Source organism: Arachis duranensis, chromosome 10 (genome assembly GCF_000817695.3).
Source record: "Arachis duranensis cultivar V14167 chromosome 10, aradu.V14167.gnm2.J7QH, whole genome shotgun sequence".
Taxonomy (NCBI): domain Eukaryota; kingdom Viridiplantae; phylum Streptophyta; class Magnoliopsida; order Fabales; family Fabaceae; genus Arachis; species Arachis duranensis.
The window spans coordinates 84,769,400-84,796,568 of record NC_029781.3 but is presented as its reverse complement, the minus strand read 5'-3'; the positions used below and the strand labels follow the sequence as shown (position 1 = coordinate 84,796,568).

The following is a 27,169-nucleotide window of genomic DNA, read 5'->3' as shown; positions in this document are numbered from 1 at the left end:
AAGCCTACTCAAAACATGGTCCCAAGGGACCGAAGAGAATAAACCCGGAGTGCCAAACTAAAGGGTATGAAAGAGCGCAAATTTTGGACTGGGGAAGCGACAACTCCGACAGCCAGACAGAATGGCAAATGGGAACAACATAACAGAAGCAACAAGCTAATGGCACGCAACAACAACAACTAAAGACAGAGCAATTATAACAACATCAACGACAGTGGTAAAACAGTGACAGAAACAAAATAGAACAAGCAACCACTAACCAGGCTAGAACGGCAGTGAAACAGAACTGACAGAGGTGCGAAGTGATTCCTACGGCATTTTCAAAAGGGCAAGGGTAGTGGCGAAAGGCTCCAGTGAAGGAAGAATGGAGGATAGAGCACGACCAGACAGAACAGCAGCTTTCCAACGAGCTCTCCTTTGTTGCCGACACAGCAGCTTAGCGACGAGCTCCTTCAGTGACGATGGTAACCACCGCAACAGCCCCAACAGTGGCACTGCCCTCTTTCTGGCCATCACATGCTCTCTCCCTCTCTCACTCCTCAGGTTCCTCTCAAGCACAACGATGGCGGTGGTAGTGACTCCCACCGGCACTGCATCTCTCTTCCCCTCTTCTCTTCTTCCTTCCTCTATCGCTCTCCCTCTCTTCCCTCTTTCTCTCTTTTGTTCTCACTGTCCGTTGGAAGGGGGTGTGTGGGAGAGAATGAATGTGTGGGATTTGTTTAGTAATTTAGGGTTAGGGTTTGGTTTGGGAAAAAAGAAGAATAAGGATATTATAGGGATTTTACACCGTCAGTCAGGTGGTGCAAGTGCCGGCAATAATACTCAGTAGAGTTATATATTTTACATTTCATCCAAGTACTCTATGACATTTACGACTTTATATGTTATCCAAAAACTCTATGATATTTGAAACATTGTAATTTTATCAAATTACTCTATGACATTTGCGACTTTATATTTTACCCAAACACTCTACGATATTTGAAACTTTATAACTTATCCAAGTACTCTATGACATGCATAGTAATGATACATAGAAAAGTTAAATGATACATAGAAAATATTAAGTACACAACTATTTTCTCATTGCCCACTTTACATCTTTCACAAAACTCTTGCATTTCTTGGTGGCCCTTTTGAACATGAACGGGGTGAATCGGTTAGCGTTATGACGTGGCGGACCAACTCTAAGATTGTAGTCTTTGCCTGTCTGATCTGGAGTTCATGCTTCACCTGTATATAATTTAATTAAATAGACCATCTAAACATAAATGTAATATAATCAAACAACATATCCTCCACCAAATATGTATATAATATAATCAAACAACAGAAGATCCAAATATGAATATAATATAATCAATTGACAAAAAAGTAAACATGTACTAGGACCTGCATGATCAGACTCATCATTGTGGGATTCTTCATCCTCATCCACATCCTCATTTTCATCCTCCTCGTCATCCTCATCATCTAGTACATCTACTAGATAGTCATCAGTCTTTTGCTCAATTACCTTAGCATTTTCTTCAATTAGACCCATTGAAATATGTCATGGGTTTTGGCTATTGAGAATTCCTCGACCACAATCACTCCTACTACAGTCTCCAAATACTAACCCTCTAGAAGTACCTGAGGAAATGCGGCATAGATGCCTAGTGTCCAAGGAATACCTACTCGTCATTGTATCAGGCTGATGGCTAGATTGTGATTGGCTTGGATTTACAGCCATGAACCCAAGTAACTGGCTAAATGAAGCTCCGTCTCCTACGTCAAATTGTGGAGTACTCAAATACTGCTGATGTAATGGGTATGACGGGGTAAACTGTGTTTGAGGTACATATGAGACCGAGGACTGTGGTTGTTCTTGTGGAGGTGGAGGTGGAGGTGGCAGTGACTGTGGCTCCTACTCTTGATTGTCATCATCCCTAACTGGTTGCCCTCATCATTCTCTTGCACCATAAGATCCGACAAGTTCAAGTGGTTGCCATATTTTGTACGGTACCAGTACATGTAAATCTCTAAGGGATGCTATGGAGGCATGGGAAGCTTAGTAAGAACGTGATTATACCTATTTGTCCACTGCATCACCCAAAATGAATGAGTCGTGGCTGTGGCCCAGTCAAGATTCTTAGGACCAGTCAAGACTTTCTCGTGTGCCTTGTTTAGACTCCGTTCCTGATGAGGAACTCCCTGAATGAAACCAAACTATCGCCTAAATCTATCGGTTGCATGCCATTCAATGCATTCAAATGATACAAATGGCACCGTAGTGCTCCACACAATTGAGTGCATGTAGATGTCTGCAGAAATCATGTTTGGCTCAATACGATCAACACCATAGGCAATTCACACAAACTGCACACAATAAAAGAAACATATGATTACAATCTGAAAAATAATAAGACTAAACCCGAAACAAATACTTCTTTACTGAAAACACACCTGGCCTTCCTGAAGATCATCTAATAACTTCTTAAAGTGAGCAAGACTAAGATATCTATAGCGTCGGTCTCTACGCTCCCAGTTACGCCACCTAATATGGTTTATTTCATTAACAAAATTGGATTCTAAATATGAAGACACGATGTAAGTCGATAATGTTACCTGTTAGCAAGCGAAAAACTACGACGTTCCCTAGGAATTAGCGCAAGATATGGTAGACGAATCCAAGCCCAAGCTAGCAAAAGTGTTAGTGGACCATCGATTTCCGTGTAGTCAATACGAGATGCCCTGCATAATGCCCTGTACAAGTGTGCTACGCATGCCGATCCCCAATTATACTGTCCGATACTGCTAAAATCACGAAGCAAAGGCAGAAACTTCCAGTGCACAGATGCCCCAGACTTATCTCCAAACAGGATCGTACCAAATAACGACATAATATGGCACTTTACGTACCTCTGAATACTATTTTTGCCAATCAACTGTAAACATTCTTTTAAATCCCGAATCCACGTCAATTTTATGAAGCTTCCTCTACAGTCTGACTTTCTCAGTGCAACCTCAAATTGGTGCAAACACTCAGCCTTTAAGCCTTTAAAACTACTAATAGTCACTCCTGTCACTGGAAGACCGTTTATCAGAAGACCAAGAATAACAGCCACATCTTCTAGTGTCATAAAACACTCACCAACCGGAAGGTGAAATGTGTGTGTCTGAGTGCCACCTCTCGACTACAGCATTTACCCGTGCTTTCTGATATTGAACTATTCCAATCTGGAAAACACGATAAAAATTAGTAAACTGTAAATGCTCCTCCACACTATGATTGTACCGATCCGGAGGCAGTAGCTGGTTACATATCAAATTTTGTGAACTCTACAAAAACATAACAAACTATTAGTCAAATCATTAATAATTATTAATTTACTACTAAAAGTTAATAGTTTTCTAATAATAGTAACTAATTTATTAAACTAATGCTAAATTTACTATTAATTAGCTAATTTAGTAACTAGCATGTATGCATAAAGACAACTAACCTACCAATTAATTAACTATCATTATTAAAAATTTTCACATTTAACTACACAAAATATATTAATTAAATACCTAACAACTATCATTAATTATTGAAAATACCAAAAAACAATTGATATTACTAAATCCAGTTTACTAAATTCCAGAATAATAATAATTTAACTTCTAAATTATTAATAATACTAGAAATTATTTTAAATAATTTTTAATTTTTGAAAATTATGATATTATTATTTGTAACACCCTAATATTCAAATCTTTATGCTCGAGCCATAAGTCAATGATACTACAGTGGTACGATTCTCAGGTGGATTTTTAATATATAAATATAGGTAATTTTGGAAGTAGTATTAATCGAGAAGCCTGAAAAGAGTATAAATAAAATCGCGAAGACGTATCACTCACGTTTTGACAACAAAAAGATAAACCGTGAAGCCGAAAGCGATATACAGACAAGGCATAAAGGAGATTAAGAGATAGATAACAGATAGATATATATAACCTAAGTAAATAGCCACTAGTCGTGACCCGCGAAGTTTAGGCCGGCTAGGGTACAGTATGAAAGTAGTTGACAACAATATATCCTAATCTCTCCCAAAGGAGACATGAGAGCCTTTATAGGCAAGTTCAAAAGAGTTCAATACATAATATAATCTTTTCAAAACAAAGGTGGAGAGATTCTAAGCAAAACACAAAGTAGAGAAAATAAGGATCTTCGCCGTCTCTCAGACGACCTACAACTCACTTCTGAGCATTTGGATCTGTATTTGAAAAAACAAGAGATATATACGGAATGAGAACCCCGGGCTCATGGGTTCCCAGTACGGTAAAAGTGTCAAATAAATACAATGCACTGCAATAAAAACTCACTAAGCATCCTAAACTTCTTCACCAATTATCCATCATAGGTTCTCGCTAATCCATGAATAGGCAATTGTAATAAGGGAGTGCTAAATCTAATTCATATTTCACATGTTTTCCAACTCGCTGACTCTTCCACAAATCAGACTCATAATCATAAGCAAAACCATCACCAGTTGTTCTACCTCAGCAATTCTGTATCAATACATCATACTCTCACTTGGAGCTAGTGAAACCACATCACTGCGTCTACCCAGGGAGCTCAAATTATCTCGTCAAGAACAGCTCTCAACATCCACCGACACTAGCATGAGGGGCCTCTCAATTGTACAAACACAAGCAATACAGGTAAGTAATACACAAATAAGATACAAGTAGAACAAGTAGCACATAATCAGGTAACATAGCATATATGATGTAGAAATCCAAAACAAATAGGCAAACCCAAACAATTCAAACATATGCAAATGATGTATGCCTGCCCTATGGCTGATGATATCATCTATCGGTTATATAGCTAACCCGACATGTCCTGGTAGCTAACCATTGGACAGAAACACCCCTTGTAAAGCAAGTAGGTTTGAGCTACAACCCCCTTGCTACTACCCGCTTAACCTAGAGCCAGTGGAATAACCACTACTGTGGCTACTACCCAGGCGGGTGTTTAAAAGCTCAACCTGGAGCGAGTGGATTCACCACTACTGCCGCTACTACCCAGGCGTCACAATCTCTGACCTGGAATAAGTGGGACGAATCACAACCCTTACTACTACCCAGGATCTCAAAACATACATTCGTTCAGTTTAGAAGCAATCATCATTGTTATCAAATCTCAAACATTAACCTGGAGCAAGCGGGATGAACCACCACCCTTACTACTACCCAGGTATCACAAATACATTCATTCAAAACTTCCTAATTAAACTCATTTATCATAAACATCCTTTTCCGTATCATACCCGGAGCAAGTGGACAACGCCACTGCCTACTATCCGGGGTCACACATCACATTTCAACATTTTTCATTATTATCCATTTAACACATTCATGCATTAATCATATATGCATTTATACTCAGCCATAATTAATAATGGCTTTGTCGTATCCCGGAAATAACTCAGCCATCCGGCTCATGGTTCAATCAAGAACCAGCCATTTAATAATAAATATAGCCCTTCGGCTCATGGCATACACGGTACTTCCACCGTCATCCTCCATATCTCATATAATCATCTTTGATCATCATTGATCATAACTTTTTTCCTTGCTTCATTCGCAAGTTACCACATCCCCTAGTTCCTTTCTCATTGCTAGGCATATCATAATGATTTAATACATAAGAGGTGAGATCGGAGGCTTAGAAGTATGAAATTTGGCTTCTAAAACTCAAAAATCAACTTTCGCATGAAAACAGGGCCATGCGTACGCGTCCTCCACGTGCACGCGTGAATGGCCACAATGTTCATCGATGCATATGCGTCGCCCACGCGTATGCGTGGATTAAAAAATAGCCAAACAACGCGCACGCATCAGCCACACGTACGCGTGGGTGCATTTTGCGCCCCAAGCACAAAATTGGCACAATTCTGGCACAACTCTCGGGAAAATAGCTGGGCCTTTGGTGCAACGCATCGATGCACCTGCGCACACTACGCGCACGCATGGATGGTGCGATCTCGAAGAACGACGCGTACGCGCCAAGTGTGCCTACACGCAGATGGTCATTCTGCTAAAAATTTTCTAAGTTAAAAGCTGCAGAATTCACAGATTCAACCCCCAATCTTTCGACGGACATAACTTTCTCATTTTAAATCATTTTTTGCCCGTTCTTCAAATAGCATGGACATCCCGGATCCAATTTTATTTCTAAACAATTTTGGCACAAAACAGGGATCTGGAGTCCAAGTTATGTTCCATCAAAGTATGCCCAAAAACCATATTTTCATACAAAACCACAAAGTGCCATTTACAAAACAAGCCATTTTCAACCCTTTTCAAAATCAACCAAAGCATGCCAATTTTGACCCTTTTTGAAATCAATCAAAATATACCAAAATCAACATCAAGCCTCCTCAACTCATGCATTAACACCTTACCACAATTCACAAAACCGCCATATAACCATTTTTACCCATTTCAAACAAATGGCTAAATTACAAATGCATTAACATGTCATACATCCTTACTCATCTCAATTTCCAACAATATTATTTCCAATCAATCATCATTATACATAATCAATATCATACTCACTAGCACATGGTTTCACCCACAAATTAACCTTAATCATTTCTCAAGCGTATATCACAACATACATATCTCTCATGCATCATCATACCATCAATGAATCAATAATCATAATCACATATATGACCACATAATATATCTCAACCAAAACCAAACATACCTCATCTATATAATTTCACCAAAAATTACCAAATTCCACACTTCAACTCCTCAAACCTTATTATTCAATAAATAACCCAATCATTCATATATTTATTATCTGAAATTCATCTAATCACTTGTGTCATCATACAATGCACACATCAACTTACCTTTCTTACCTCTTTCTGGCTTTCGGCCCAAGATTCACGGCCTCCGGCCTAATTTCACAATTTAAATGCATAAACCACAAATCAACACTCATTACCCAATACATCAAATTCTCAATACACTAAGAATACAAGGCCACACAATTCTCCACCCAATCATTAATTCATATTACGTACCAACTATGCATATTAGCACCAACCATTTACACAATCCAAACTTAATCCTAGGGGCATCTAGCCTAGCAATTCTCATCACACCACATGGTACTTAAATAAAACTTAAACCGTACCTCTTGCAGCCAAACCAATTGAGCATCTTCTATGGAAGTCTCCACCAACCCTTAGGTCCAAGCCTCACCAAAGCTCCACATGCAACACCAACTTCCCAATTGTGCATTAAAATCACCAAATACACTAATATAACCAATTTCACATACATACATCAACCTAGGGCTCATAAAAATGACAAATCACAAGGATTTAAGCACTTCTTACCTCAGCCCATATGAAGTAGGGGTAGAACCCACTTAGAATCCATGTTGGAGTATCCCTAAACACCCAAAATCACAAGATTTCAACACTAACTACCCAAAAACGTGTAATAGTGGGGACTTTCGAAAATTGGGCAGAGATGAATGAAATACTCACCACAAAACTTAGATATAATTGTAGATGATGAAAAGAGTGACGCGTGGCCGTAAACGGCTCATCAATCGGAGCTCCGTAGCTCAAGTTAAGATGGTTTGAAGGTGAAAGAGAGTTAAGTTTTATCTCTTCTCTTCTCTCTTGTCAATTCAGCGCCCAACACCCCTTCTTTAGGGCAAAATGAGCTGAAGTGCTCATAACTAATGTTTATATATGTTGGGTCTTGGGCCCACTTAGGCCCGGTTCACTTATTTTTGTCCGTTGGCCCAATTTTGGGCTAAAACCTTTAAGATTAGCGCTCTAAATCGCACTTTAAATATTTCTACCTCCCCTAATTATAATTCCTCATTCTCAAACTTATTTACACATAATCAATTTTCTCAGCTGCAGTACCAGATAGGTCTCAACCGGTACTGCCAGTCAAAATTCCACTGCGCACTTTTACGCAGAAAACTATGTTTTCTGACTCGAAAAAATTCACTGAATCCAAACATCATATTTAAATCATCAAATTCCAATTGCCAAATCTTCCAACCATATTCGCTCCTATTTAACTTATTATTTAATTAATTTCGGTTTGACCGGGTATTACATTCTACCCCCTAACAGAAATTTTTGTCCTCGAAAATTTCATCTATCACTACGAGTACGCACGCGTAGTGTGCCTTTATATCCAACGCATAACAATTCCAAGGTCCTTTTACTCTGCGCGCTTCTGTTGCCGCGCTCTAATTTCTCTATCTCCGAGGATCTCGGTCATTCGTTCAATGCCGACCAATAGCCTCGTTCCTTACTTTTATCGTCTCATCAACCCTCACCCTATTAAATCTCAAATCATGTCATCAATAATATTGCCATCATCGTTAATCATAGCCATCATCCCACATCACTATAATCAATCAAAGATTATCACCACACCTTAATCATACTCCATCACTATCCTCTTTCTCTGCCAAGCCAATTCCTCTAATCATAGTTCAACTCCAAGCATAACCTCCAAACTTACTTTCTTATTCTCAAACCCTCGAATTTCTATATGACTTGCTGTTATAAAGTCTCTGACTCATCAATCAAAAACCCCTTTCATTTCTAGAAATCAAATGAGTTTGGAATAACAAGCTAACAAAATCATAAGAATCCGGCTTTCTTTTAATAATCTATAAAAGCATTTGAAACACATCTCTTTTGTTAAAGTTATTCAAATCAAAGGTCCTTCTCGAAACTATAACTTAATCTCAGTACCACATCAGCAATTCAATTTAATGGTTTTCACGTTCGTCTTTCAAAACCAATCATTATAAATCTCAATCTAAATCCAAGGTTACTATGATCAAACATCATAGTACTCATCTCTCAAATACGACAACTTGCACTCTCTCATCATCTAAATCCAATTATGCATCAATGATAATTTTCTCATCCGCTTTAGAACCATCAAAGCTCGCAACTACAATCAATTCCAACTATTTGGGGATCATTACTTGCAGTAACCCGCTTAACCCTTCTAGTATTCAAACTTAAGATATTATAGTAAACTTTTACAGCTCCTATTCGTATCTATCCTGTGTTACTGCTTCCGCAAGTTTCTGCTGCTTTATTCTGAACTCTCGTCTAGTATTAGCTCTATCACTTACTTCCTCAAGTACTCAACCACAACTTAGCATGACTGGCATTTCAAATCAACGTTTCCAAATCCATCATTTAGGACCATTCCTTATCTATTTAAATCAAAGGAACTAAAAGTCACGGGTTCAATCCGTTTCACCAAAAATCCAGAAATCAACCAACTACATAACAAACACAACACATCATTCTCAACAGAAAATCGTTTATATCACAGGCATTTATCCATTTGTATTAAGGCAAATCCTTACTCGGACTATCTGGTTTGCTTCTAAGTCTAATATTAAGCTCAACATTCCCAGTTTTACTGTACAGGCAGTATTATAAAATCACACACAGTCCTTTAAGCCTGATTATTGCAATTACCTCAATCTTATTGTCGCAATCGGCCCGCATCCTGATTCTCTCATTGTTGGCAATTTCTTGATACATGCCCTGGTAACCCGCACTTGTAACATTCACCTAACCCCAATCGGCACGGCCTATTTGGGTGATGACTTCCACATCTCTGACAGCTCAAAACATCAAAAGCAGCCGTTGCCCGTTTTCCCTTACCATTTCTTTGGGACTCCTCACTCGTCGCAAAGTTATTTCGTCATTGGGAAAAGTGTTGTACGTATCCTCTCCCCTTAAACTCTCGACCCTTTGGTGCGAATCCTTGGTTGTGCTCTCTATGACTTCCTTTCTCTGCAGCCCTCTTTTTCGCACAATCTTCAGCAATTCTGCTCTTATTCACCAACTCTGAAAAAGTTCGGATCTCCATTGGTCCCACTGAACTTAAGATGTCGCTCCGGAGCCCTCCTTTATACTTAATGCATTTCCATTCCTCGAAGTCTCCCGGAGCTCCCTGACACATGCGGAAAAACCTGAATAGCTCCTCAAATTTGTCTGTATACTCAGATACGGACATAGCACCTTACTTCAGCTGCAGTAACTCCAATTCCTTGGCTGTCCTGGTGGAATTCGGAAAGTACTTTTTATAGAATTCCACCTGGAAGGCATTCCAAGTGATAGGATCATCCACCCGCTGCAGGAGGTGTCGGGCCTCTTGCTACCAATGTGATGCTTCCCCAATAAGCAGATAGGTAGCAAATTCAATACACTGCACCTCGGGTACAAACTGCGCTTGCAGTGCTCGCTCCATAGCCTGAAATCAGGTATCGGCTTCAGTTGGATTGGTGGTTCCCCTTGAACTTAAGTGGATTAACCTTTAAGAAAGTTGTCAGTGTCATCGGGCCCTGAGCTTTCCTTCCGTCATTACCATTATTGTTTATCTGTTGCCCAAGAGCCTCCGCGGTGGCCTGCATAGCAGCAGCCATATTCTCCAACGCCGCCATAAGGTTTACCGGTTATTTGAGTTGATTTCCGATTCCTGTGTACTAGTACGATCTCTCTCACGTCCCCGATCGGGTCCACGAGGCACCATCTGGTTCCTATACACACCAAAAAATTGATATCAAGTTGATCAGTCTCAATATCGGAAGTATAGTGCTTCAAAGTACCAAAGGTACACTCATGGACTTCATGCTAGATGTATCAGTTAGATACCCTAACTAGCACAGGCACAGACTCAGAGTATGCATTGAAACATAAGCAGTTCCATCTCTCAGACTCACGAGGATGAACTGCTCTGATACCATAATGTAACACCCTAATATTCAAATCCTTATGCTCGAGTCATAAGTCAATGATACTACGGTGGTATGACTCTCAGGTGGATTTTTAATATATAAATATAGGTAATTTCGGAAGTAGTATTAATTGAGAAGCCTAAAAAGAGTATAAATAAAATCGCAAATACGTATCAATCATGTTTTGACAACAAAAAGATAAACCGTGAAGTCGAAAGCAATATACGGACAAGGCATAAAGGAGATTAAGAGATAGATAACAGATATATATATATAACGTAAGTAAATAGCCACTAGTCGCGACCCGCGAAGTTTAGGCCGGTTATGGTACAGTATGAAAGTAGTTGACAACAGTATATCCTAATCTCTCCCAAAGGAAACATAAGAGCCTCTATAGGCAAGTTCCAAAAGAGTACAATACATAATATAATCCTTTCAAAGCAAATGTGGAGAGATTCTAAGCAAAACACAAAGTAGAGAAAATAAGGATCTTCGCCGTCTCTCAGACGACCCACAACTCACTTTTGAGCATCTAGATCTGTATCTGAAAAAATAAGAGATATATATGGAATGAGAACCCCGGGCCCATGGGTTCCCAGTACGGTAAAAATGCCAAATAAATACAATGCACTGCAATAAAAACTCACTAAGCATCCTAAACTTCTTCACCAATTATCCATCCTAGGTTCTCGCTAATCCATGAATAGGCAACTGTAATAAGGGAGTGCTAAATCTAATTCATGTTTCACATGTTTCCCAACTCGCTGACTCTTCCACGAATCAGACTCATAATCATAAGCAAAACCATCACCAGTTGTTCTACCTCAGTAATTCTGTATCAATACATCATACCCTCACCTGGAGCTAGTGAAACCACATCACTGTGTCTACCCAGGGAACTCAAATTATCTCGTCAAGAACAGCCCTCAACATCCACCGACACCAGTATGAAGGGCCTCTCAATTGTAAACACATAAGCAATACAGGCAAGTAATACACAAATAAGGTAAAAGTAGAACAAGTAGCACATAATCAGGTAACATAGCATATATGGTGTAGAAATCCAAAATAAATAGACAAACCCAAACAATTCAAACATATGCAAATGATGTATGCCTGCCCTATGGCTGATGATATCATCTGTCGGTTATATAGCCAACCCGACATGTCCTGGTAGCTAACCACAGGACAGAAACACCCCTTGCGAAGCAAGTAGGTTTGAGCTACAACCCCCTTGCTACTACTGCGGCTACTACCCAGGCGGTTGTTTAAAAGCTCAACCTGGAGTGAGTGGATTCACCACTACTGCCGCTACTACCCAGGCGTCACAATCTCTGACCTGGAGCAAGTGGGACGAACCACAACCCTTGCTACTACCCAGGATATCAAAACATACATTCGTTCAGTTTAAAAGCAATTATCATTGTTATCAAATCTCAAACATTAACCTGGAGCAAGCAGGATGAACCACCACCCTTACTACTACCCAGGTATCACAAATACATTCATTCAAAACTCCATAATTAAACTCATTTATCATAAACATCCTTTCCCGTCTCATACTCGGAGCAAGTGGACAATGCCACTGCCAACTACCCGGGGTCACACATCACATTTCAACATTTTCCATTATTATCCATTTAACACAGTCATTCATTAATCATTTATGCATTTATACTCAGTCATAATCAATAATGGCTTTGCCATAACCCGGCAATAACTCAGCCATCCGGCTCATGGTTCAATCAAGAACCAGCCATTTATCAATAAATATAGCCCTTCGGTTCATGGCATACCGATATTTCCATCGTCATCCTCCATATCTCATATAATCATCTTTGATTATCATTGATCATAACTTTTTCCCTTGCTTTATTCGCAAGTTACCACATCCCCTAGCTCATTTCTCATTGCTAGGCATATCATAATGATTTAATACATAAGGGGTGAGATCGGAGGCTTAGAAGTATGAGATTTGGCTTTTAAAACTCAAAAATCAACTTTGGCATGAAAACAGGGCCACGCGTACGCGTCCTTCACGCGCACGCGTGGATGGCCACAATGTTCATTGATACGTATGCATCGCCCACGCGTACGCGTGGATTGAAAAATAGCCAAACGACGCGTACGCGTGGGTGCATTTTGCGCCCGAAGCACAAAATTGGCACAATTCTGGCACAACTCTCAGAAAAATAGCTGGGCCTTTGGTGCAGCGCATCGACGCGCCCGCGCACACTACGTGCACGCGTGGATGGTGCCTTCTCGAAGAATGACGTGTATGCGCCAAGTGCGCCTTCGCGTGGAGGGTCATTCTGCTAAAAAATTTTTAAGTTAAAAGCTGCAGAATTCACAAATTCAACCCCCAATCTTCTAACGGACATAACTTTCTCATTTTAAATCGTTTTTCGCCCGTTCTTCAAACGGCATGGACATCCCGAATCCAATTTTATTTCTAAATGAGTTTGGCACAAAACAGGGATCCAGAGTCTAAGTTATGTTCCGTCAAAGTATGCCCAAAAACTATATTTTCATACAAAACCACAAAGTGCCATTTACAAAACAAGTCATTTTCAACCCTTTTCAAAATCAACCAAAGCATGCCAATTTCGACCCTTTTTGAAATCAATCAAAATATACCAAAATCAACATCAAGCCTCCTCAACTCATACATTAACACCTTACCACAATTCACAAAACCGCCATATAACCATTTTTACCCATTTCAAACAAATGGCTAAATTACAAACACATTAACATGTCATACATCCTTACTCATTCCAATTTTCAACAATACTATTTTCAATCAATCATCATTATACATAATCAATATCATACTCACTATCACATGGTTTCACCCACAAATTAATGTTAATCATTCCTCAAGTGTATATCACAACATATATATCTCTCATGCATTATCATACCATCAAGGCATCAATAATCATAATTACATATATGACCACATAGTATATCTCAACCAAAACCAAACATACCTCATCTATATAATTTCACCCAAAATTACCAAATTCCGCACTTCAACTCCTCAAACCTTATTATTCAATAACCAACCCAATCATTCATATATTCATTATCTGAAATCCATCCAATCACTTGTGTCATCATACAATGCATACAGCAACTTATCTTCCTTACCTCTTTCCGGCCTCCAGCCCAAGATTTACGGCTTCCGGCCCAATTTCATAATTTAAATGCATAAACCACAAATCAACACTCATTACCCAATACATCAAATTCTCAATAGACCAAGCATACAAGGCCACACAAGTCTCAATCCAATCATTAATTCACATTACGTACCAATTATGCATATTAGCACCAGCCATTTACACAATCCAAACTTAATCCTAGGGGCATCTAGCCTAGGAATTCTCATCACACCACACGGTACGTAAATGAAACTTAAACCGTACCTCTTGTAGCCAAACCAATTGAGCCTCTTCTATGGAAGTCTCCACCAACCCTTAACTCCAAGCCTCACTAAAGCTCCATAAGCAACACAAACCTCTCAATTGTGCATCAAAATCACCAAATACACTAACATAACCAATTTCACATACATACATCAACTTAGGGCTCATAAAAATGAAAAATCACAAGGGTTTGAGCACTTCTTACCTCAGCCCATATGAAGTAGGAGTAGAACCTACTTAGAATCTATGTTGGAGTATCCCTAAACACCCAAAATCACAAGATTTCAACACTAACTACCCAAAAACGTGTAACAGTGGGGAATTTCGAAAATTGGACAGAGATAAATGGAATACTCACCACAAAACTTAGATAAAATTGTAGAGGATGAGAAGAGTGATGCATGGTCGCAAACGGCTCGTCAATCGGAGCTCCGTAGCTCAAGTTATGGTGGTTTGAAGGTCAAAGAGAGTTAGGTTTTCTCTCTTCTCTTCTCTCTTCTCATTTCAGTGCCCAACACCCTTTCTTTAGGGTAAAATGAGTTGAAATACTCATAACTAATGTTTATATATGTTGGGACTTGGGCCCACTTAGGCCCGGTTCACTTATTTTTGTTCGTTGGCCCAATTTTGGGTCAAAACCTTTAAGATTAGCACTCTAAATCGCACTTTAAATATTTCTACCTCCCCTAATTATAATTCTTCATTTCTTAATCTTATTTACTCATAATCAATTTTTTCAGCCGCAGTACCAGACAGGTCTCAGCCGGTACTGCCGGTCAAAATTCCACTGCGCGCTTTTACGCAGAAAACTATGTTTTCCGACTCGAAAAAATTCACTGAATCCAAATATCATATTTAAATCATCAAATTCCAATTGCCAAATCTTCCAACCATATTCGCTCCTATTTAACTTATTATTTAATTAATTTCGATTAGACCGGGTATTACATTATTCATATTATATATTTTAGTCAATTGTTTCCTAAATTTTTATTCAATTTTTTCTTACATAATTATTTATTTATTTATTCATAAATAATTTACCGGGTAATAATTTCTATTTCACTCATAATAAATACTAACTTACTATTAATAATAACTAATAAATAAATCCAATTCTTATTTAACTAACAATTTCACTTTATTAAAACTTCAACTACAATAATATATTTATATCAATTAAATATCTAACAATAAATAAATAATTATTACCGGAGCAAAAATATATTATATTTTATAAAATCTAATTACTAATCGTAATTTCCAAAATTATTACAAAATATTATACAACAATTAACATAACTCTAATAATAATTAATTCTAATTCCCAAAATTATTACAAAAAATTCTAAACATATATTTTTTACTAACCTATCACATTCCTCTAATTGAAATATTATCATTGATTAAAACATTCACTAACTAAATTTAAACATATATATTTCTAAGTATTATTTAAATATATATTCCTAAATTTTTAACCATAATAATAATTCTCTAATATATATTTCTAAAATTTCTAACAATAATAATAATTCTGTAACATATATCATTTGAACATATATTCTTAAATGTCTAACAATAATAATAATTCTGTAATATAAAAAATTAAAAAAAAACTTACATAATAAAAATGATAGAGATAATTGATAATATGAAGTTCATGACGATCAATATCTTTACATTTTTGCTTCTTTGGCATTGTATATTTTTTTAATTGAAGAAAAATGAGTTAAAATAGTAAAGAATAAGAAGAGAGAAAATAGTAGTTGGGTGGATTCAAAAAAAGGACTTCGGAGGGAGAGAGTGGGTTCAGAAAAGGGATATGTTGGTAAAAGGGCACCGTGTTGGGGCGCTATGCATGCGTCACACGTGGATGGATAGACGCAAATCGGATGGTCCGATTTGTACTCCTTAAAGCAGACCGACCGATTATCTAGCCTTAAATCGATCTGTCTGATTTCTTCGATCTTGATACCACAGTCGCGTAAAGTACCCATACAATCCATAACCGCGTCTTACACCATTCTCCCTCAATATCTAAATTAAAAAGTGCTAATATACTTATTTGTTATTATAGTTGTTTGAATTATCAATTACTTTATTATTTGTTGCTTCTTTTAACTTTTCTTTGTGTTTGTTTCTTTTTATTTTTTAGTGCGGAGAAAATTAGGATATTGTCGAGATTGTTCTGTTATTTATTATATTTTCTAAAGTTATTACTTTCTTGTTGAATTGAAATGCTTGAATTAAAGAAATTGTTCTTATTTTATTGTATTTTCAATTTATTTACTAAATTTTTTTAGAGTTAAAATTTGAAATGTTTGAGTTACTTTGTTTCTGTTAATTTTTTTTATTTGGGTTTTTGATTTTATAAACTCTGATCTTGCTTCTATGCCATGAATTGAAATGTTTTAACTTTCTCTCTCTAGTTTCTTAATTTTTATAAAAAAAATTGTTTGTATAATATACTTGTATTGGATCATTTTTATTAACAATACACTTAGTTATTATTTTTGTGTTATGAGTTGAAATAGTAAAATTATTTCATTATAAATACTTATCTTAGACATTTCTGCATTTATAAAAAAAGTTCTTGTTTTCATATTATAGTGTATAAGTTATATTGCCATTATAATTATCAAATAATTTCTTTGATAAGTTTTTATTTCTGTGTTCAATGTTACAGTTTTTATTTCGGTCTTACTATTACAAATTTGAATTAATTTTTAACTGACCTACTTTTTTTTTGGTTTTTTGAATTTGTAAAAAAAATTGTTGTACATGCATATTTATTTTTTATTGCCAATGTACTTTTTAAAATGATTGTATTTTGAATTGAAATGTTTGATTTATTTTTTGAATTTTTTGAATTTATAAAAATTGTTGTGAAATTATCCTTTTATCCTAAATTTAAAGTCTAAATCTTAAATTTTAAACATCAAAATCTAATTCCAAAAAAATAATTTATAATAAAATATTAATTAATTTTAACTAATTAAAAGTTGATTTTCTATACTTATTCACTATGATATTAGTGTTACGCTTTTTTCTTTTTTATTTAGATTTTTGAATATAAAGTAATTATTTCTTGTTTTCATATTTTGTGAAATTAATTTTACAACCAATATTCTTTCTTTCTAATGTTATTATTTGTTTCACGTTGAAATACTTCATATGCCTTATTATTGGCTGGAAAAAGGTTGGTCTTCCAAGTTTTTTCTTTTTCTTTTTTTAGAAATTGCTCTCGTGACATATTTATCACAATATATTTACTACCAAGTTCTTAAAGTCATTACTTCTTTATTGTAACTTGAAATGATAGAAATTGCTCTATCAAGCAACACTGTTTTTATTGTCAATTATACTAAAGTTTAATTTTTATTTTTGTGTGATCCTTATTAAGCTTTTATTTTTGTTATATATGTACAAATTGTGAATTACTTAAGTGGATGCTAAAATTATTATTATTATCCTCTCAATTATTATGTTTCTTGTCAGATAGATTTTTTCTTTAATTGATATTGTGGGTATTTTAGAAATTAAAAATTTATACCAATAAATTATAAACCTTAACATTCTAAAAAAATAAGAATTTTTTTAGAATTAAAAAAGAAAAGTTAGTTCTCACTAGTTTTTTTTTTTAGTTGTAAAATTGTATATGATGGTTGTGGTAGTTGATATTTCGATATATATATTCTTAGTTTACAAATGAGAATAAGCCACTTGATAAAGAAGACTGCAAAAGATGAAGAAAGTGAAGAGGATGTTGAGTGTGATTTAAGTAAGCAATCAGATGAGTTGGTTGAGTTTGAGATAATGGAGGAGGCATTAGACAAGAAAACTTTTGACTACAAAGATATTTTGGGATTGACGGTAGAGGATATTATTCAGATGGTGTTTTGGACTGAGCAACCTGCGTACAAATTTTATAGGAGATTAGAGAAATACAATGGGTTTAGTGTCCAAAAAGGGGATTGCGACAAGGATGAGAATGAGAATCTGATCTGTAGAAGGTTCTTTTGCAAGAGGGCTGGGTTGAAAGATAGGAAACAATATGTGAGATTAGATAGAAAAAAAATTCATAGGCCAAAGATACGCACAAACTATGAGGCAAAGTTGTCAATATACTTGGATCGAGGTAGCTCCACTTGGAACGTTAGGAAGGTAATCCTTAAACACAATTATAAGTTAACCCCGAGATGTATGATTCACTTAATACCTCACTTTTTGTGGCATGTCAAATGCCGCGAATGCACACATCGATAGCATGCATAGTTATAGAATTCCTACATCAAAAATACTCGGATACATATTTGTTATTGCGGGGGATTACTCAATACTAGGCTTTATAAAGAAGGATGCGTATAACTATATAGATAGAAAAAAGTATGGTAAGATCGCTGATGACAACACGAATGCGAGTCTAGTCTATCTACAGGAAAAGACTGCAATAGAACCGATATCCATGGTCAAGTATAACATAACTGATGAAGGTATGTTGGCTAATTTGTTCTGTGAGGATGGTGCTAGTAGAGTGGACTTTTAACACTTCGAGGATGTTATTGTCTTTAACTCGATGTACAAGAAGAGTAAGTATAGGAGGCCACTAGTGATATTCTCAGGTACTAATAATCATAAGCAGACCAGAATATTTGGATTTGGATAGCTTTTGAATAAAAATATAGCCTCGTACACATGAATGCTTGAGAACTTGTTAGATGTTATGTTTAATAGGATGCCATTAGTGGTTGTGACAGATGGAGTGATGCGATTATTGCAGCTGTGCAGAAGGTTTTTCCAAATGCAACCCACCGACTATGTGTGTGGCATCTTCAGAAGAACGTCGCATCAAACGGGAATGAGCAAATGTGTAGAGATTTATTTTTCAAGTGGCTCTATGCCGATATAGGGGTCGATGAATTTGAAAGTGAGTGAGCCAGTAGTAGAGGAGTTTGGGTTTTATGATAAGTGTTAGACATCATAGATATATGAGAAAAGACATATGTGGTGAATGCATATCTGAGAAGTAAGCTTTTTGCTAGATACCATACGACATGGAGATGCGAAGGGTTAAACTCTCATGTCAAGAAGTTCTTGAGCTCTAGACATACAATTTTGGAACTTGTTCACAACTTGGAAGTGCTTTTACATGAGTACTGAAACCATGAATTAGTGGCATAATTTAATTCATTGAATAGCATGCCTGATATGACAACATGCCTTGATTCTATTAAGAAGGGAGCTGCTGTGATGTACACAAGAGCAACTTTCTCTTTGGTTATAAAGAGGAAGATTTCGACGACAATGGTATATACAACCGAGGAATACCGTAATCCGAGTTGTACCTTTATCACTTTGTTTGATAGAAACATAGTAAATCTACATTGTGGGTGTCACTTTTAGGAACGGAAGGCTTCCCATGCCGACACATGTAATTTGTTATGAAGTACGAGCATGTGCAAGGGATACTGCCTCGTTTAGTTCTAAGATGGTGGAGGATAAATGCAAAATTTACAATGATTATGTAGAGCGGGGTCATTGCAACAATGATAGGAGTTTTTTTATTGAGGCATGTGGCTCTTCATGAGGCAACCCGGTGGATGCTATTTCATAGTACTAGGAATCAAGAGGTACACACAAAAGTCTTAAAAGAAATTCGATTTTTGTGTGCATGACTAAACCAAGCATGTGCAGCTAGTAATGCTAGACTAAACAACAAAGCTGAAGGGTGTGTGAGGGACCTCGTGGTTGTGAGGAAAAAGGGGACACGAATTGCTAAGCATCGTGGTAAGAGGAGGAGATATATTGTTTGCAAAAGAGCTGGACATACAAAGAGGAGGTGCACGGAAAGTACGACGGAAATGGAGACAACGACGACGAGGCGTTATCCAGAAAAGCTTTACTTAAAACTCAAGTTACCCTTTTCCTGTTCTTGACTTAACATTATTATACTATACTCATGTAAATTCTGAATAATTTATGTTCATGCCTATACTATCATGGGATTGGATTAAGTCACAATGATTTTTATGATGTTGCTTGTTTCATTGATGTGTGGCAAAAAAAATGGGTATTTCTCCGTTCTCAACAAAGGCACCGGAAGCCATACTAGTGTGAATGAATATTTGAATGAGTTAGGCACAAATCAAAAACCATGTCGAGGAGAAAGGCAGCCGATTCTCGATATTGCCATCAAGTTACCGATTAGGTCGTAGGGACAGTACAGAGCGGGAACGTGAAAGCAATAAATGTTCCGAACATTGACAAAATTACGAATAAGATAATGTCTTCGAAACTCTAAGAGCGAGTATTTTCTATGTTTAACATGCATCGAATCTATGTCATTGTGCTATGTTTACTACAGTATTGGATTAAACCAGAACTAATTTTTATGTAGGTGATAAAACTGTTCTGTGACCTCAATTAGATTGATCAAAACAATATCAGAGTTAGCTTCTATAGTAGTTTGTTTTGGCATCAGGCTTATTGTTGAAGCGTTCCATTTGTATTGTACGGAATTAGTTGGGGTTTACTGTTGACGCGTTCCATTTGTTAAAAATGACCTTAGAATGGAGTTTGCACGTATACTTGTGTAGAGGACCTAAAGGAAAGTAGACAAATATGTTGTTAACCTTTATCAACTTGTTCTGAATTAATATTGTCCTGGAATTTTTATCGAGCATTCGTTAATACTCAAGTCCTTGTTGCTTTTTTTTCTTTTATGAAATGTTTCTTTTAGGGCTGATAAAAAATGACAAGATCCGTAAGAAGATAAATCATACAAAGCTGTATGCTTGGATCGATTGCACTTCACGAGCCTGGTTAAAAAAACTTATTGGTCATTGTAAGGTCTAATTATCTAGACAAAATAATACCCTATTGTGTACTGATATAACCAAGTGGTTAACGATAACCCATATTCGTGTTTACCTTTGACCCCTTCAAATAACTTGAATTTAGGAAATAACTATCATGCATGATGCAAGTCGAAATTAACTAGAGAAAGATTCATTAGAAATAAAATGACAACGAAAGGCATCCATTCGTGTTATCTAATGCAAAGCACACAAGTATGAAACTAAAACGTGAGTGGTAGTTTCTATTAGGTGCCCTAACCTTATCAAAATAACCCTACAAAAATAGTTGTTCACATTGAATCAGACCACACAAAAAATCTAACTAATTAGTTTTCATTTAACTAAACAACACAAAAAGTACATAACAAATATCTAGCACAAAAGTCACTAATGGCCCATTTTTGGGCAACCAAAAAAATATTTCCAAAATACCTTGCAATTCCGTAGAAAACAAGTAGCAAATGTAACCATAAGTAATGTGGGCCTCAATCTCCACACTATTAACACCATCATATAGTTAAGCTCTTTCTCCTTTTATATTCATTACCGTGGGTGTCATCCCAATACTTGCAAGCAAGCTTGAAAATTTCGTCTCTCTTGAGGGAGGGGGAGAAGGGGTTTGACTTTGATATGGTTAAATTCAAAGTTAGCATCATCCTATTATGATAGTTAATACCCTATTGTCGAATCAACAAGTTAAATGTCAGCAAGCATATACAACACTGTTGTTATTGATCCAAAAAAAAAAAAAGAAAATCATTAACATCTAAAAATAGGAAAACATAGGCACCTTGTATAAAGATGTATGATACTTTGCCCTTTAACCAAGAAACTTACGATGTTGGTTCTTATTGCTCAGTAATTGGTTCCCTAACTTTGTATATAGACATTAGTAGTGGGATGCTCTCAGCCTTGTTGTAGAATTTCCTGTCTCTTAGTAGTGTTTGCAGGAAAAAGGCATGTGTCGACAACAAAGTATCAGTCATTTCACACATGCCTTTTTATATGTACAACCATAATATATGAAAGAATTTATTTTGATAGGATGCAATGTTATCACATATGGCATTTGGTCTACCTTGGCATCATGCTCTCTGTAGTTTTTCAAAGAATCCAAGTAGATCAAGTGGTCATTTCAAATATCCATTACCATTAGATACCAATAACGCTCCGTATTGAGAGGAATATAAATCTACAGGTTTTGAAACAAAAGTAGCTGATAAAAATTCGCAATAATTTGTTAACCGTTTACATGTCGTAGTTATACAAGGATGGGTATGCACGAAAAATGCAACAATGACTCACCTTTATGATATCATCCATAGAGCTCATATATCTTCTTTTGATAAACTCTAGGGTTTCAGGGTAGTAATTAACAAATTTACATAATTGTTTACTTAACAAATTAATTTCATTGACGACTAACTTAATGTAACATCTAAATACATATATTTGGTTAGTCCCACAGTAAATTAAGTTAAAAAAACTTTTACTTGGATAGTTAATAACTAAATTAATAAATTAATAAACATATAATGAATAAATTAACTTCAAGAAAAACATCTACCACAACATTTAATATCTAAATTAATAATTATGTGCTTAATAACTTAATTACAAAAAAAATTAGAACCACATTCATTAACACGTACGTAACAAATGGAGTTATAGTAATACGTAAAATCGTACCCTATTAATGAACCGTTGCTAATGATACATTCAGCCACCTAAACCATAAATTGTATACTAGTTTTTGGCAAGTATCCTAACCATGGCTAAACTTATATGCGATAACATAAACGTAAAGATAACAAAACTAAATGCAAAGTCGGTTGCCCCGGTGACGTGCCATGTCACTTTTAATCGATTGATATCTAGATCACGTTCATCTGTATGCGTCATCTTAGAATTACTCAATAATATGGTCAGAAAATGATATTTTTGGTGAATAGAGGGGGTTAAAGACATGGAACAACAAAAAAGACAGAAAAAAGGCAACAAGAGGCCTAACACTCACCTTTCATCCTAAAGCAGCCAAAACAATCAAAGCAAATCTTCTATATAATATCAAAGGGAAAATATCAAAAATGTACAAACCTAAAGGGAGGTTCTGAACTTTTTTGCAAGAGAGTCAGCCACACAATCACCTTCACGAAGAGTATGGTTTTAAATTTATCTGACACCCGTCTAGCGAGGATATGAATATCTTGCAGAAGGGGCATGCATGGATGATATGTTGGGCAGCTGTTTTTGATAAATTTAATACTCGTTTGAGAATCAGTTTCAACGATGACATGGTTCATACCATTTGCCACAGTAATTTGGAGGCCTTTAACCACACCCCACAGCTCCGCCTGCATGATTGAGCAACTTCCGAGATTACACAAAAATGCTTTTAAAAATTTTTCCAAGTTGTCTCTAAAGATACCACCATAAGCAGCACTGTTGTTTTGATCACAATAAGAGCCATCTACGTTTAATTTCACAAATCCTTTAGGAAGGGAGTTCCATCGAATGAGGGAATCCTGACTGGTTTGGGAGTTCGAAGCAGGGACCCTTGGTAAAAGACCTAAGGATTTTCTTTGTATAGGCCTGAATGGATATAACTGTGGCAACTTGGAAGGTGAATTTCCCTTCAAACACCAGCAAGTTACGAAAGTGCCAGATAGAGGAGGTGGCAACCCCGAACACGTAGCTCCAGTTATCCTTTTTGGAGAGGTTGGACACGATCCAGTCATTAATATTAAGGTTAAATAAATGTGATCTATACTCCTGTGGCATAATGTTTCTCCAGATGCTTCTAGCATAAAAACAATCCCAGAGGAAATGATCCAAAGTTTCATCATTCTCATTGCAGCGAGGACAAGTTGCTATATTTGTCATATGGTGTCTTAACCTTGAAACATTTGTAAGAAGTGCATTATTTATGACCAGCCACAAAAAATATCTGATTCTTCCTGGTCCTCTCCACTTCCAGATCAAGTTGAAGCTAGGATTTGGCAGAGCTAGGTTCTCAATCAATGACTGATAGGCAGACTTGAGATTAAAAGCACCATCATTGGAGAAGGCCCATGCAATCTAATCCTCCTCTTTCCATGGGGAAGGAGCTGCCATGGCCATGATGCTCGCAACAATATCATTCGGTAGCCACTCTTGGAGTCTCATTTCATTCCAATGACCTGAAATAGCAAGAAAATCATTCAGAGATATATTGGCTTCAAAAGAATTTGTTACCTGAGTGGTATGCCACCGTCGCAGCCCAACTTTCAGAACCCAATTGTGTTCCCAGAAATTTATGCTTTGCCCATTTCCAATTCTCCAAATAGTATTGCTTTTCACATCATTCCAAACTTGGCAAACTCCTTTTGAAAGGTTGGAATCCTTGTTCCTTCTTTTGACTTCTGGTACAACATCACCACCACATTTATATTTAGATCTTAGTACTTTTGTCTAGAGGCTGTTTTGTTTTCAACTAAACCCCATCCGACTTTCATCATATAGGCTCGGTTCAGATCCCTCGTGTGCCGGATGCCTAATCCACTCGAACTTTTTGAATCCTTAATCTTCCTCAAAAAGTTGGAATGGACCGGAAACATGATGTGAACGATATGTATATATAGGCTATGTCCACTCTTATCTCATTTATCATGTAAACGAGATAAGTTTACATATATCTTGTTTACATTATAAACTAGATATACACGTGTTATTTGATCCGTCTTATCTCGTTTACACTGTAAATAAAATATGAGATGCAACGTATTTTTATAATTATTTTACAAATTATTTATTTTAGTAAATAAAATATGTTTTTATTTATTTAAAAAAATCGCTCATTTACAGTGTAAACGAGATATGTGTATTGTTATAAAAAAAGATACGATTAAAATAATCCAAATTTTTAATACTTAAAAGAATACATACAAATTTTATTTAAATTTAACTTTAAATTTGTAACAGGTACAAGAAATATGTATATTTAATTTTCTTAATACTTAGAAGAGTATATCATAATTTTATTTAAATTTATTCAACTTACAATTCTTTTGATTTTACATTTTCTTCCATCACTTATTTAAATTTCTGGTTTATTGGTTTTTCTTCTCTAATTCCTATAAATTAGATTTGAAACCGTCCATTATTCTGTTTAAAATGTAACTGCATGCAAAAAAATAAAATATTAAAATAATGTAGAGAGAGTCTCGCTCTTCGCTCCTCTAGGAAAATAGCCTCCAGTATCAAATCCTCGTACTCCCGCTCTTCACTCTTTCTAGGGAACGTGAGAACTTGTTGTTTTAAATTCTCCTCAGAAGATAATGAGTGATTTCAAACACAATTTAGTGGGAACATGATGCATAAAAATTTGAAAAACATGAAAAATCGTATTTAGTGGGAGAGGATTTTGACGCTAACAAAACAAATACAATTTCTGTAACTACTTCTATATTTGATTTTTTTTTTAAATTTAATGATACAACGTTAATATTCCATTCTATCTAAATAATAACAAAATATATGAAATTTTATTAAATTGATCTAAATTAAATTATTAATATTTTTATTATTTTTAAAATTATATTTTTAGACCTATAAAAATTATATTTTTATACTTACAAACACATATCTCTTTTATAGTGTAAAAGAGATATATAGAGTACGTCTATCCTCACATATTACGTGATGTGAGTTTAAAAATATGTATCTTATCTCATTTATAATGTAAACGAGATATACTCATAATTAATTCGTTTATACGGTAAATGAGATAAGTAATAAGATGCAAAAATATAAATGGTATCCAAATTATCTATATTAATAAATAAAATATTTATTTAAAGAAAAATCTGCTAATTTGTGGACCATTTTGTAGTTACTACTTACTAGATTTGTCTATTTAGTAAGATAATTTTTATAATTATATTGTTGGATATTTTGAAGAGTAAACTTCCATTTTTATCCACGAAAGTTGAAAACACTGACACATTTATCCATAGAAAAAGAAAATTACCATTTGTATCCATGAAATATGGGTTCCACACAACAAAATTATCCAAACACTAAAAAATTACCTAAAAGCTCTGACGGAGGAAAAATGCCGGTAAAGATTTTCACAAAATATATCGCGTTGCAAGTATAATTCTAAACTAACAATTAAACCTCAATCAACATTTAGATTGTTTGTCACTTAAGCAAACCCAATAAAATTAACCAAAGTATTTAAACCTCGGGTCGTCTCTCAATAAATTGTAGAGAAGTATGTTTATTATTGGCTATGGAAAAGTATATTTTTGGGTTTTGTAATAAGAAACAAGAAAGTAAAATGGCAAGAAAATAAACTAATAACTAAGAAAGCTCTTAGCAAGGAAAGAGAATTAGAAGTCCTATCCTCATTATCATCGTCAATTGTGATGGTAAATGTGAATTGCCTTCACTTAATTAACCTCTAACTAATGGAGGAAGGTCAAGTGCATACAATCAACTTGAGTTCACAAGTCCTAGTCAACTCATAGTGAGAGACAAGATTTGGTGAAGTTCAAGCTAACCGGAAATCTTCAATCACCAATCAATAAAAGACTTTTGATAACTCAAGAGTCTCTAAATAATCAATCCAAGTCAAGAACATAAAAATCAAAATCAAAATCCACCCAAACATTTTACCAAACACTTGGAAGGCACAAAATAAAAGTATAAAAAAGTAATAAGAGAATGTAAAATCTAAGACCAACAATTGCAAGGAATCAATAATAACAAATGAAGAAAGAAGCAATAAACATGAAATACCTCAAATCGCATTAAAAGAAAATCGAATCTAACATGAAGAGTTCATAAACTAAATTGGAAAAATAAAGAAATCAACAAGAGAAGATAAACTAAGATGCTAGAATAATAGAATGTAGAATAGAAATTAAATTAAAGTAAGATGGAAATCTGAATTGGGAAAGAAATAAAACTAAAAATCCTAAAATCTAGAGAGAGGAGAGAGCCTCTCTCTTTAGAAATCTACATCTAAACCTAAGAATTGTGTATAAATAGTGAATGGTTGATCCATTCCGCTTCACTCTCCAGCCTCTAATCTGTAT

At 35.7% G+C, this 27,169-nt stretch overlaps 1 protein-coding gene across 1 annotated transcript; it reads right to left on the bottom strand.

The window, feature by feature from the left end:
* Positions 1 to 2,349: 2,349 nt before the first annotated feature.
* Positions 2,350 to 3,122, bottom strand: LOC110276930 (protein MAIN-LIKE 1-like). Its single transcript, XM_021134036.1, has 3 exons — positions 2,608 to 3,122; positions 2,446 to 2,536; positions 2,350 to 2,358 (listed from the first exon to the last, which is right to left on the bottom strand). Exons 1-3 carry the CDS (start codon positions 3,120 to 3,122, stop codon positions 2,350 to 2,352), a joined length of 615 nt encoding a protein of 204 aa, XP_020989695.1.
* Positions 3,123 to 27,169: the final 24,047 nt, after the last annotated feature.

What these genes read in the sequence shown, in the direction of transcription:
- LOC110276930 (XM_021134036.1), bottom strand. Translation starts at nt 3,122, where the DNA reads ATGACACTAGAAGATGTGGCTGTTATTCTTGGTCTTCTGATAAACGGT. An exon ending in AGTTTTTCGCTTGCTAACAG is followed by an intron (nt 2,537 to 2,607) that starts GTAACATTATCG and finishes AAACCATATTAG; the next exon opens with GTGGCGTAACTGGGAGCGTA.